The 13993-nt window shown below is 43.8% G+C and overlaps 2 protein-coding genes across 3 annotated transcripts in view; one reads left to right on the forward strand and one right to left on the reverse strand.

Moving 5' to 3' along the window:
- Positions 1 to 344: 344 nt before the first annotated feature.
- LOC310701142 (uncharacterized protein) lies at positions 345 to 7832 on the reverse strand. 2 transcript variants are annotated; one of them, XM_083491487.1, is made up of 4 exons: positions 7701 to 7832; positions 5780 to 6740; positions 5023 to 5140; positions 345 to 3583 (listed from the first exon to the last, which is right to left on the reverse strand). In XM_083491487.1, exons 2-4 carry the CDS (start codon positions 6503 to 6505, stop codon positions 1773 to 1775), a joined length of 2655 nt encoding a protein of 884 aa, XP_083347613.1. In that variant the 5' UTR covers positions 6506 to 6740; positions 7701 to 7832; the 3' UTR covers positions 345 to 1772. The 2 variants fall into 2 exon arrangements, with proteins under 2 accessions (XP_083347613.1, XP_083347614.1); XM_083491488.1 differs by lacking the exon at positions 7701 to 7832 and adding an exon at positions 7657 to 7676.
- A 4086-nt stretch (positions 7833 to 11918) lies between these two features.
- LOC310701947 (butyrophilin subfamily 1 member A1-like) overlaps positions 11919 to 13993 on the forward strand; it is a 61174-nt gene continuing 59099 nt past the window's right edge. The window contains exons 1-2 of the mRNA XM_083493512.1: positions 11919 to 12129; positions 12263 to 12381. Coding sequence (XP_083349638.1) covers positions 12095 to 12129; positions 12263 to 12381 — 154 coding nt within the window. The 5' untranslated portion in view covers positions 11919 to 12094. The remainder of the gene's footprint in view (positions 12130 to 12262; positions 12382 to 13993) is intronic.

A 13993-nucleotide genomic window follows, 5' to 3' on the forward strand; every position in this document is an offset into this window, starting at 1 on the left:
TATATATGTAAAAAATTCAAGTTACAGCAGCGATATAATTCAATAATGTACCAGGGATTGAACCAGGGACCTTCTACATGCAAAACAGATGTTATACCCCTGAGCTACAGCCCTTCTCTAAACAGCTGCAGGGACCCTCCCATTCACACCAAGGAAAGGTTGCAGGGAAAGCAGTTTCAAAGGAAAGTAATCAAGCCTAAAGGAAGGAAACTGCATCAACTGCCTTGTTCTTTTCTGTTGTTAAGACAAGGCAGGTGCTGTCTTTGAGAACCCTCCTGTCCGTCTTCTGCTGGACAAAACACATTCAAAGTGCAGCACCAAAAAGCAGGAAAAGGGAGACAAAATGCAACAGGTGCAAAAGACAAGTTTATTCAAATTCTATACACCAATAGGGAGCTCACTCTCTAAGTGCAAAACCTCATGTAGCCAAAACAATGCTATCTTTGCACAAGAGGGACGTGTTGGCAAGTTCAGGGGAAAAAGCAGGCAAAAACATTGGGGCGGGGGAACCCCAAACGCAGCACGGAAAGGTTGCAAGATATTCCACTGCAGGTGAAAAATGGAAAACTGGAAGTGGGGAGAGATGTAATAGAGTATCCTGGAAAAGGGGCATGGCTGGATGGGATACCAGACAGGCGCACACCCCATGGCGACATTTTGGGTGTCTGGATATGAATCCCAATGCACTTCAAACACTGGGGTCTTTACCAGGGATGGGGAAAAAATAATTGATAAACAGTTGTGTAAAAGAATGACCCCCACAAGCAACTTCGGCTTCCACCGTCCTAATAGGCACTCTAGTGAGAGCAAAAGCTTTTTCTGGAGCTAGCCTTTTAGACCTCATACATCACATGCCTGCTTTTTAATCATCCTGTTTCACATAGTATCATTATAGTGTAAATCACATCCATGCTTGAAGGCAATATCAGCCCAACAATGCTTACGGCAACTGATGAAAAAGAGATAGAGGATGGAAGAACAGGGGTGTCTGAACGCTGCCATTTTGCACAAGTTCAGACAACTCACATGATGATGGTTATCAGTAAAAAATTATTCCGACAATCACAGCTTTACTCTTTTTTCGTCTGCTTGTTTCAAGGAGCAAGTTCCTAGGCCTTAGGAAAGAGTATTGGAGAAGGCTTCCTGAAATCTCTAAGTGAAATGGTACACTAATGGATCCTAAACTATTTAAAAAATGTAATAGAATATATGAATTTGCAAAGCCCAGTTCTTAATAGAATCTGCCAGAGTTGCTGTATCTGGGATACGAAGGAGTATTTTCCCCATAGCAATAACATCCCAATTCTAGAAAAAACAATGTGATTAAGTGGGGAGGCTTTGCCTTTGTTAATAGTGCGGACGGGGAATCTGTGGCTTTCCAGAACTTTCTGGACTAAAACTGCCTCACCATTGGCCATCCTGGCTGGGGTTGATGGGAACTGTAGTCCAATCACATTTAAAGGGCCATAAGTTTCCCACCAATTTGCATCCTTGTGATTGCCAATAAAAACAAAACTAATTCTTTAAGGTCATCCCTTGGAGGAAACTGTTTCCATAGTCTGCAGAGCATATATGCTATCTACAAACCTGGTTTCTCTCCTAATGGAGTATTATTTATTTAAAGCCACCAGCTTCTGTGGCCCCCAACAAGAGGATGGTAAACACAAGGTATATTTAGTTTTTAAAGGTACAGAAAGAAAGAAAAAGGTAAGGGAGGTGAAAAGAAGCAGATTCAATATCAAATTTTTCCAAGTTCTCATGAGAACTGATCTCTAGTTAAAACCTTCCTTGCAGCTGGAACATTTATAGGGTTTCTGCCCTGCCTGGTCACTTATGGGCGCTAGGAGATTGGGCCGCCTGACGATGTTTCGCCCACAGTCTGAACACTGATACGGTTGAACTCCTGTGTGGACGCTCTGATGAGTAAGGAGGTGTGAGCTGTTCCTAAAAGTTTTTCCACAGACCGAACATTTGAATGGCTTTTCATCCACACAAGTCCGTGTGCGTTTGACAAGATCCGAGCTGAAGTAATTGCTTCTGACGCACTCGGAACATTTTGACGCCTTCTCTGCCTGGTCTGACCGCTGCCTGAATGTTTTCCCACATTCAGAGCACCTACAAACATCCTCTCCTACGTGAATTTTCTGATGTCGAAGGAGAACAGAGCTTGAGGTGAAACTTTTCCCACAGTCTGAACAGATGTATGGCCTCTGCCCTGTGTGGATTCTCACATGGACAAGAAGGTTCGACCTCCTGTCAAAGGTTCTCCCGCAGTCTGCGCATCTGTAGGGCTTCTCTCCCGTGTGAATTCTCTCATGCAATACAAGGTGGGAACTCCACCGGAAGCATTTGTCGCAGTGGGAGCATTTGTATGGTTTTTCTCCTGTGTGGGTCCTCTCATGCGATTTAAGATTCGGGACATTTCGGAAATTTTTCCCACAGACTAAGCACTTGTGTGGCTTCTCTCCTGTATGGATTCTCTCATGAATAATAAGGCTCTGTCTCTGGCTAAAGCTTTTCCCACAGTGGGAACATTTATGCTGCTTCTCTCCTGTGTGGACCTTTTGATGCGCGATGCGCTGCAAACTGTTTCTGAAGGTTTTCCCACAGACCGAGCATTCAAACGGCTTCTCTTTGTGGGTTCGCACGTGTGCCACCAGTTCCAAACTGACTTCAAAAGTTTTCCCACAGGCATAACACGCAAACAACTCATCTGCTGTGTGGGTCTTCTCATGTTCAATGAGTTCGGATTTCTGGCCAAAGCTTTTCCCGCAGTAGGAGCACACCCCCGTATGGATCCTCTCGTGAGATATGAAGTGTGAGCTCCAACTGAAGCACTTCCCACAGTGCGAACATTTATATGGCTTCTCACCTGTGTGGATTCTCTGATGTACTTTGAGGCCTGAGCTGTTTCTAAAGTTTTTCCCACAGGCTGAGCATTTGTAAGGTTTCTCGCCAGTGTGGGTTCTCTGGTGTTTAAGGAGGTCTGATCTCTGACTGCAGCTTTTCCCACACTCAGAACATGTGTAAGGCTTCTCTCCTGCGAGGAGCCCCTCTTGAGAGTTCCAGCCAAAGGTATTTCCACAGTGTGAGCACTTATGTGGCTTCTGTCCTGTGTGGGTTCTCTCACTTTCGCCGCAGTGGGAACATTTGTACAGTTTCTCACCCACATGGGTCCTCTCGTGCGTCACAAGATCCGAGCTGCTACTAAAGCTTTTCCCACAGTGCCAACACTGGTATGGCTTCTCCTCTGCATCAACACTCTCATGCGTAGTAAGGAGTGACCTTCCCACAAAGTTTTCCCCAAATTTGTCATATTTTGCCTCCTCCTTATCCTGCTGGATGACGGGTTCATTGGCACCTTTGCAAACACTTTGTTGGAGAACAAATGGATCAATTCCATTTTCTTTGTTGTTATTTCCATTCTGCCTTTCCGCTACATGTTGGTTCCCATTAGCTTCACGCTGATGCAGGAAATCCTTCTCTGTGGCTGTTTTCAGCGATGTCTTCAGTCGCTCCAGTTGCTCAGGTCTCTCCAGCAAAGGATTCTGATCCTCGCTTTTCCTGAGCCACCCACCACCTTCTGGAAGAAAGGGGAGAAGCCAGACAGGAATCAGGCATTGTGCTAAAATTAAGGAAGTAGGTAACAAAGCACAAAGCACCTTCAATGCCCTCCCATCAGATTTCAAGGAGATGAGTAATTATATAACGTTTAGAAGACATCTGAAGGTAGACCAGTAGGGGGAAGCTTTTTAATGTTTATGTATTATTATCTTTTAATATTTGTTGGAAGTCATCCAGAGTGGCTGGGGCAAATAAACAAATAAAATAATAATAATAATAATAATAATTATTATTATTATTATTATTATTATTATTATTATTATTATTATTATTACTATTATTATAGCTTATCTCTTTCCATCTGCTCTGTGGTATCCTTGGGAAATTGGTAACTCCTCCTGCCCCCTTCAATGTTCTACTCTAGAAATTTACCCCTTCTTTGTGGAAGGCGGCTTCAGAAACCCAGATTGCATGAACCATCAGGAATGTCACGACTTCCAGGCTAGCTGCCAGTGAAATCAGAGACACAGAGAACTTCTGATAGTTCTTTAATTTAATTCAACAGAATACACAGAGAGACTATGGATTATGCTGTCTTCAGTCTTGAGATGTTACTGAGAGTGCCCACTCCACCCCCTTGCAGCTTCCAAACCCCTCCTGGCTGCCTATGGTGACAGAATATTTCTGTCTCTGTTTAGCCTTCAGCTCTAAGATATGAAGGAATCGCCTGGTCCTCGGAGAAGGAGGGGGTTCTACCAGGCTTTCGAGGGACATAGTATCCACTGTCTGTTGTACTGTTTCTCCCACACCTGAATCCTGTCTCTCTGTTCAGGACTAGAGCATCTGCTAGCTTGCTCCAGTTCCTCATCCTCCAACTCTTTGCTGCTTCCTCTTTTGGGGTGTGTCCTGTTCACCACCACCATGAATTTGGGTCCATAGTATCTCCATCCTGCTCCTGCCCAGACACCTCTTCAGGTGGAGGTCCCCACTATTCCTCCTCATCTGCCCAGATCATCAGAATGCCTGCTTTTGTGGGTTGGCATCATGGTTAAGATCCTAGGCCAGGACTGGGAAGATCCAGATGAAATCCCCACTCACCCATGAAGCTAACTAGGTGTTACAATGCTGTTCAAAATTGACTCGCTCTTAGTCCAAGTGCATCATTCTCAGTTAGGGTGACAAGCCACCTTCTCCACACTTTTATCTCCTGTTCCCTACAGAAGAAATAGGCCCTTTATTTAACACAGGCCAGATTGGGCAACGACCAACGCTCAGTCCATCTGTGGACAGTTTTAGCAATTTAATACATTTCTACAATGGTCCTCAGGTCTGTGGGGTGTGACTTAGATATGGGAAGACAAGTCCATCATTTTAGATGAGGCAAAGTGAGAAAGCCAGAGACTAACTTGCTTAAGGAACCCCACAGTGCTCAGGGAGCCCGTCCCCAGAGAGACTTACTCAATATGTTCACACTCCCATCAGCCTCCTGTTCAGCCTGTGTGAAAAGCAGCATCTCTGTCGTGTTCTGGGGAGACTGGTTTGCCTTGGGGAGATTGACAAACTCTTCTTCTGTGATCTGGAGAGGTGAGGTTAAGAGAATCGGTTTAAAGTGACAATAAGAGGCAGGCAAAATGTTTTAGGAAGGCATATTTAAGTCTTACAAGGACTTCTGTTATCCCACCTCTTGTGTAGAAAAGAGACAGAGAGGGAGAGCATTTAAGAGCAACTTACAATGATGAAAAACCGCTGCCAGACCGCCTGCAGTTCTTGGATAACTTACAGAATTGTAGAGGTGGAAGGATCCCTGAGGGTCATCCAGTTCAACCCCTAACAATTCAGGGATCTCAACTAAAGCATCAGGCAGAGAACACGCCCTCAGAACCCAAATGCATGATGGAAACAATTGCAATGGGGTTGGATTAGATGCCCCCCAGAGTCCCTTCCAACTCTACAATTCTAGGATTCTATTAAACTGTATTTCATCAGAGATGATGGGAGCTGTCCTACTTACTCTCCTCCAGCTACTGAGCAGCAGCACCAGGCTACTTCTCACCCCCCAGTTCCAAGGCACTCTCACATGCCAAACTAAAATAGCTCCTTCTTGCTGGCAACCAAGCCACTGGCTTGTCAGGGTGCACAATTAGGGTTTTGTGGTTGTGAACACAAGAAGACCCAAGAGTGACTCAAAGACACCAGTTTAGAAATGTTGTCTCACCTGCTTTCCCCAGCTGTTGGCCCCTTTCTGCCTCAGAAGGAACTCCTCCGCCAGGGTCGCTGCTTGGGCACAGCTCCCTGGGTTACGTTCCCTCACCCAGCTCTGCATCTCCAGTGGCAGGACAGCCAGGAACTGCTCCAGGGTCACCAGTTCCAGGATCTGCTCCTTGGTGTGTCTCTCTGGCTTCAGCCACTGATGGCAAAGCACCTGGAGCTGCCTGCAAAGCTTGTGAGGCCCATCAGCCTCTTGATAGCAGAGCCCACGAAAACACCGGCGCTGCCTCTCCATCTCGGCAGCACCCCCAGACAGAGTTCTTGCCTTCTGCTTCCCACTGTAAGCTGCATCCAGATTGGTCTCATGGTCCTCTTGCGCTTCACCAATGAGTCGTGGCTGGATTTGGGAAGCACACAAAGATCTGGGCCACTTTTGAGGATCCAGTTTTCTTTGGGAGAGTAATTGAGATGTTTTAGGACCACACCATTGCCTCAGCTCAGGTACTTGTGGGTTTTCCCCTTCTGAATATGTGGCCTGTAGCGTACTGAGGAACTCCTGCAACTGGGCATCCCAATTCCTTGATGGCCCTTCATCTGGTTCCTGTTTCACATTTTGCTCAGTTTTCTCAGAGAGAGCTTCCCTGATCATTTCTGGAAGAGCCTGCCCTCCCTTTCCCTCTTCTGGGTCAGGACCTGCCACGTTCTGCTCCTCCATTTTGATTTCAGGTTCCATGCTTTAGCAGAGATCCACCAGTCACTGTCTCTTGCGTCACAGTTGTCTCCTCCCCGGGGGAGACTGTCCTTGTTGTGCTGTTTGCTGCTCTCTCTTTCAGCACCAACCCTTGAGGGCTGCCTCAGCACTCTTGCTAAATCCTTGAAGATCCATCAGCTCAAAGTGACACAGCAAAGCATCTGAGCCTTTCAGCAACTTGAGGGAGTCAAGTGTTCTTTATAATAGCCTTCTGCCACTATGGAAGAAATGTACATAGAAGGAAAATAAGACAACCTACTGTAATGCGGGTGAGAATGCATGGGAATCTCTTAATGAATGCAATGCAGTCATGCAGTTAGTTTCTTCCTCAACCCCCAAAATTCTGATCCGATTTTCAAGCAAACAACCTTCCCACTCCTACAAAAATACTCAATATACATTATGTGTTACCTTCCCCTCCTAGCCACTTCCATTAACCTGCTGTGCTCACAATCAAAGTGATGGAAACCTTCATGGTACATTTCTGATAATGGCAGTTATAAGTACAGGGAGCACTGCAGGTGCTGTAGACCAGGGCAGTTCCCTGCAGCCTCTATCTATCATGGGGAGCAGCTATAGCGCAGTGCTAGAGCGCATTCCTTGCATGAAGAAGATCTTGGGTTCAATCCCCAGCATCTCATAATTCAGATAGTAGCACCAGGAAAGACAAACACGCAGCTGCTGGATGAGGCCAATGGCCCTCCTAGTCTAACATTCTCTCAAAACACCCATGTCATCCAGCCTTCTCAGTGATACGTCCCTCCTTTCGGAATGCTCTCCCTGGTGACGTGCATCTCTCCCCCACCACAAATCAGTAACTTTCTGAAGGAATTTTAAAACATTCCTGATCCCCCAGGCATCTGATGGGTAAAGCTTGCCAGGAACTGCATTAGCTGTGAGGACATGCTATTGTTTTAAAATCTCTTTAGATGCTGTTTAGATACTCTTTGTGCTCTACAACGTTTCAAAAGTATTTTATTTATGTTTTAAGTTGTATTGCTCCTTTGCAGCAGCGCATATACAAAAAAATCTCCCTCGTATGAATTTTTGTCCTATAGCAGAGCTTCCAGGTCACCAAGATTGCAAAAGAAGAAAGGGCACTTAAAAAAAAGAGAGAGAGAAATAAAAGCTACCTGGCAAAACCTTGGACTCTCTCCCCAGTGCCTCTCTCGCTCACCTGTCTTTCTAGTCCTCTGCATTTCACTCGCTGGGGATTTGCAACCCCCTCAGTCCTTCCCAAGCTGCAGAGACCGAGCAGAGAATGAAAGATGCTTCTCCGATCCCAGGGAGAGGACCGGAAAGAAAGAGCCTTCACTTTGGCATCTCCTCTGCTCACGTGACCGTGACCGCTCTAGGATTCAGAGCTCCGCGGCCTTAACCCCTTCGAGTGCGCGCGGCTGGGCGGCTGAGAGCTGCGTCCCGCTAACAGTCAAAGGAGCAGAGCGATGGGTGCCTTAGGCTTAAAGAGCCTGCAATTACTTTTAAGTTTGCAAAAAGTGTGTTCCTTTCATAGTGATTGCATTTGGGGTGACTCTGCTTTAAGGCTTGCTCTCTCTCTCTCTCTCTCTCTCTCTCTCTCTCTCAGACACACACACACATTCACACACACACTTCTTAAGATGCCCATCCAAGATGACTAACTTGGGTTGGTTGACACACTTTTAATCACTTTTTAAAAATGAGAATTTGCTTTGTTCAACAAATGCAGGAAGATAGGCAGAAATGACTGGCAGAATCCGAGACCAGGGAGAAGAGTCGGTGGAAGAAGATTGGAAGAAATTTAAAGACTATCTACAGAAATATTGTAAAATTAATGAATGATAGAATGGTGTTGGATAGCAATTAAGGGGTTTCCAGCTGTAATGCTCTAAGAGAATATGAAAAAAGGGTTATAAATGGGTTAAAATCTAATGGTAAGGATTTGCTGAACCAATAAATTGAAGTGGAATACAAAAAAGGGAGGTATGAGGAGGTCCGGGAAATAAGCTAAAGGAAAATAAGTAATAGAAAATATGAGTGTTTTTAACTGTTTTTATTTTGTTTTTGTTTTTTTCTTTTCTTTTTCATTTTTACTGTAATATTTCAAAAAATCTTAATAAATATTTTATTAAAAAAAAAACAAATGCAGGAAGATACCCCCTCTTCTATCTTCTTCTTATTTTTCTTTGGTGATCACTCGTAGCCAAGTAAGATTGCCTTCCATGAACACAGTCTTAATGGTGTGTCCGTAAGTGACTGTGGAGGCCAGTTCTGGACCCACACATCCTTCCGCAGTGCGTACATAGGTTTCCGGGCATTACTTGATTATGGTGAGAATTTGCCTTCCTCTTAGCGTGTTTCTCCCTGTCGTTCTGAGTTTGAGCGTCTTCAAAGTCCATGACACCTTTGGTAAAGGCTGTTCTCCAATTGGAGCACTCGCAGGCCAGTGTTTCCCAACTGTTGGTTTTATACTACATTTTTAAAGACTTGCCTTGAGAGAATCTTTAAACCTCTTTTGTTGACCACCAGAATTACACTTTCCATTTTTAAGTTCGGAATAGAGTAGTTGCTTTGGAAGATGATAGTAAGGCATCTGAACATGACCAGTCCTACAAAATTGATGTTGAAGAATCATTGCTTCAACACTGGAGATCTTTGCTTCTTCCAGTACACTGGCATTAGTTCACCTGTCTTCCCAAGTGATGTGTAAAATTTTACGGAGACATCGTTGATGTAATCTTTTGAGAAGTTGGGAGATGGAGTTTATGTGGTCCATGTTTCACAAGCGTACAGTAAAGTTGGTAGTATAATAGCTTTGTAAACAAGCATTTTGGTTTCTCTGCGAATGTTCCGGTCCTCAAACACTGTGTTTCAGTCAGGAGAAAGCTGCACTCGCAGGGCTCAGGCGATGCTGGATTTCAGCATCAATGTTGGCCCTCCCTTGTGGAAAGGTAGGAGAAGTGATCAACACTTTCCAACGTTACACCATTGAGAGGGATTTATGGTGCTGCAGAGGGGTTGTTTTGTGCTTGCTGGTGAAGTATTTGGTTTTTTTGGATTTTGAGTGATAGGCCAAGTTTTCCACAAGCTTCTGTGAAGATATTTAGGATGGTTTGAAGGTCGTCCTTGCCAGTGGTGGGTGGGGCCACAGGTACAAATGAGTGGAACAATTCACATGAATTTTACTTTCGGTCAGCAGGCTTGTTTCTGTACTAAATAATAATTGCTTATTCAATTGCATTCTACTTTCTTTGCCTTCTTGCTGTTAGATGCTGTGAGCACCATCTAGAGGAGCAACTGAAAACAAGCTCAACAAATAAAGAATAAAACTGTTTCTGCCTGGTTTCGAACCAGGGACCTTTCGCGTGTGAGGCGAACGTGATAACCACTACACTACAGAAACTGTGCTTGCTGTGCCTTGGTTCCCACCCTCCAGCTGAAGACCAGCCTTTCCTGTGTCAATCCACCGAACTTTGAGCAGAAAAGTCCACATTCGCAAGGTCTTCAGCTCCCAGGAGCCAAGGAGGGAGCCAAACAAAAGTGTTGCCTGCTGCACCTGCACCACTGATTGTACAGGAAGCTGAGCAATCAAGGAGAAAGAGCAACATGAGGGAAGGGAGGAGATTAAAAAACAAAAATGCTGGGAAAGAAAGAGAAACCGAAACAACAGAGTAGATTCCCAACCCCTAGACTCAAACTGGTCCCCTGAGACATCACCATTTCCCAGGGTGGATAAAAATGAAGTTTTATATGTGTGTGTGTGTATAATATATATAAAAATATAATATAATATAATATAATATAATATAATATAATATAATATAATATAATATAATATAATATAATATAATATATTTAAAATCACCTTGGGTTACAGACACTTCAGGTTACATATGCTTCAGGTTACAGACTCCGCTAACCCAGAAATAGTGCTTCAGGTTAAGAACTTTGCTTCAGGATGAAAACAGAAATCGGGCTCCGGCGGCACAGCCGCAGCAGGAGGCCCCATGATGCTTCAGGTTAAGAACAGTTTCAGGTTAAGAACGGACCTCCGGAACGAATTAAGTACTTAACCCAAGGTACCACTGTGTGTGTGTGTGTGTGTGTGTGTGTGTGTGTGTGTGTATATAGGATTTCTTTTATTTAAATCGGATTTCCTTGATCTAAATTGGACTTTTAAAATAAAATGCTTTTGGAGGAAAAATCATTCTAAAGATAGTTTTCCATTTCAACAGGAAATAAGGATTTCTTTTAAGTTTTTCATATGAGCTTAAACTCAATCTAAGTTTTTTAAAAAAATAAGTTTAATCACATCAGTTAACAAACATTGATGCATATGCTGTAATGTTATTGCTTTAGTTAAATAAATGGTTTAAATTGTTATTAAGGAAATTATTATTTTTCTCCTTTCAATAGAGTACAGCAGAAAAGTTGTTCAAATATAAACAGTTAACTTATTAAACCTCACAATAATTTCATAATTGTCTATGTATTTCTAATAGTACAACCAAATCAGTAATTTTTGATATAACTGTAAAAACTACTCCGAAAATTTATTATTCCAGAAACAAAACCTTCATCTGGTTGTAAATATTAAGATTATACCAGCAAGAATGAGTTCTTTTGTAAAAAAAATAAGAAGATTTAAATCAAGTCTTACTGACTAGTGATTTAAATTGTGAGTTTTTCCTATTAGGGACAGTGTCCTAGAAGGCTTACTGATGTATGAACGGCACAATGAAATGTGTGTTAGGAGGGAGTTTTTTAGCACACAAAACTGGGTGCACATTAAGAAGTTAAAACTGAAAACCAGGTATGGGAGGGGATTCCGCTGAGCCCACACTTAAAGATGAATCTGCCTCATTTGCCCTTTGTGCTCAAGAAGCAGACTGAATCACAGCCACCCATCAACATTTGCAATTCTCTGGATTTTCCAGTGCAGTTCTCCAGCCAAGTAGGGTAATATGTGCAGCAATTAATCAAATTATATAAAATTACTTTATAAAATGTGTATATTGGGGGGGGGTACATAAAAGGAGAAAGTTCACACTATATTGCTGATGAATGTGGAAATGTGAATAACTGAACTTACGATTGGGAAATTAAAAACTGAGAAAACCAAAACTGACTGATTCAGCCATTCCTACCCAAAACTTTGGTGTGTGCCAGGCAGACTGACATCAGAGAGCCAGGCGTATCCATTCCAGGGTTTGAAGGGTCTTTCTAGCGTGGTCTGTGGTGTGCAATGATTTCTGTCCTCTTTTCCCCTCTAGGATGTGAGAAGCACCTTGCAGAGGTAAGTGGCTCCTGCTCATTTCCATTAGCATCACGCTGTGAGGTCAGAAAAGGTCCAGGACCCCAGTATATAGAGGCTGTAAGGCTCCACACCCTACAGCATTTGATAGGTAAGCATCAGATCTCTCTCTTGCTTTGTAGGCCCCTTAAGGGCTGTCGCATGGAAGGTCAGCAAGCTTGTTTTCTCCTCCTCCACAGAGTAGGATTTGAACCAATGGATACATGTTGTAAGGAATTAGATTCCAACTCAACATCAGAAAGAGCTTTCTGACAGTGGAAGGACTCCCTCTGGAAGTCATGGGCTGTCCTTCACTGGAGGTTTTAAAGCAGAGGTTGGATGGCCACTTGTCATGGATAATTTAGTTGAGATTCCTGAATTGCAGGGGGTTTGACTAAATGACGCTCAAAGTCAGATTCGGCTGTATGATTCTATGAATGGACTAACATTGTTTTTCTTTTCACCAGGTATGAGAAACGAGAGAGATTGGAGAAGACACTGGATTTCCCTCCAGAGCTGAAGAAAAGGATCTCGGATTTCTGTGATATAAGCCCTCTCTTGAAACGTGTTAGGAAGCAATTCAAAGGTAATGAAAAATGGCTGTAAGGATTTTATGCGGGGCGTTATAATTAGTCCAGAACTGAGCATTGCATTGTGTTTTGTTTTGTTCCTGCTGCAGACAGGGGTATCCCCCATGATGCTTGCCTTCCTGTTGCTGCAGCCATCATTTAATTTCCCCCAGGATGCCCCATAAACATTGTCACTCATGCATGGGGGGTCGGAGGAGAGAAATGGTGGCATCCGCAAAGAGAGGATGAACCAAAGTGCATAGCAAGACCACGATTTTCTGCCTAATGTGTATCTGTTTACAATTATGCATAACTTCCTTTTTCATTTTGTCACCCATCTCCCCAATCTGGGGTGGCCCTTTTGGAGGATCTCAAACTCTGATGGCCAGTAAAATAGGGCATTTTGAAACTCTTTGCTCTTTGCCGCTCTTTGCCTCGTCCTCAGGCTTGGATCCCAGCAGTAGAACAAAGGCCTGGTCCATCTCCTGGTGGGTCTGCCCTGATGCTCTCCCCAATTCTAACCATTTTTTTTTCTTTTTTTTTTTTTTTTTGCTTTTCAACATTTATCACAAAAATAACATAACAAAATGCACAACAAAGAGAGGGGGGAAACACACCACACTACAATAGACAATAAACACACAAGAGAAAAAAAGGGGGGAAAAAGATTATCTCTTCAAATGTACAACTTTCATCACATTGATGACTGACTTCCTCAGATCCCCTTTAACTGAATTTCATTATATCTCCTTTATAACAGTTCTCCAAGTTCATCAACTTGAGGGCACAAAGGGTCCATAGCTGTTCTCTTAATTCTCGTTCCCCAAACCTCTGAAGCCTTGAATGCCCAATTTTACACACAGTTACAGATAGGTAGCCGTGTTGGTCTGCCATAGTCAAAACAAAAAAATTCCTTCCAGTAGCACCTTAAAGACCAACTAAGTTAGTTCTTGGTATGAGCTTTCGTGTGCATGCACACTTCTTCAGATACACTGAAGCAGAAGTCACCAGACCCTTCTATATAGTGAGAAGGTGGGGAGGGGTATTACTCAGAAGGGTGGTGGGAATGGGAGATTGGCAGGTAGCTGAGATGAGCCTGTTGACGGCTCTTAACGACTGTAATAGGTCTTACAGGAAAAGGCAAGGGGTGATTTTACACAGATTTTACAAATTTTGCACAGAGAGTGTCAGAGGAGGGGAATTTCTCTCCTCTCCTCTCCTCTCCTCTCCTCTCCTGTTCTCTCTCACTCCCCTTCATTCTGATGGAGAGGAATGTCCAAATCCTGGATGCGATATCTGAGAGGGAATTTGGTTCTTGGGGTGTTTCTTGGATCACGATGTCAGTCTCTGACTCTGCCTAATCTTCTCTTTCCCTCATCTTCTCCCCAACAGCAAATGTCACTCTGGATCCAGACACAGCCCATCCTGAACTCATCCTGTCCAAGGATCAGAAAAGCGTGAAATGGGGAGACAAACGTCAAGCCCTGCCTGATAATCCTGAGAGATTCAGTGACTGGCCTTGTGTGTTGGGACGTGAGGGATTCACAACAGGCAGCCATTTCTGGGAAGTCACTGTGAAAAGTGGGGAATATTGGGCTTTGGGGGTCGCCAGGAAGTCTGTGGAGAGAA

This window comes from Podarcis liolepis (genome assembly GCF_965112155.1).
Source record: "Podarcis liolepis genome assembly, chromosome: 2".
In the NCBI taxonomy this organism is placed as follows: Eukaryota; Metazoa; Chordata; class Lepidosauria; order Squamata; family Lacertidae; genus Podarcis; species Podarcis liolepis.

Coding starts and splice junctions, on each gene's coding strand:
- LOC310701142 (XM_083491487.1), bottom strand. CDS start 6,505: ATGGAACCTGAAATCAAAATGGAGGAGCAGAACGTGGCAGGTCCTGAC. Junction 5,141..5,779: donor CCAACAGCTGGGGAAAGCAG/GTGAGACAACAT, acceptor TCACCTCTCCAG/ATCACAGAAGAAGAGTTTGT. Junction 3,584..5,022: donor TGGGAGTGTGAACATATTGA/GTAAGTCTCTCT, acceptor CCTTTCTTCCAG/AAGGTGGTGGGTGGCTCAGG.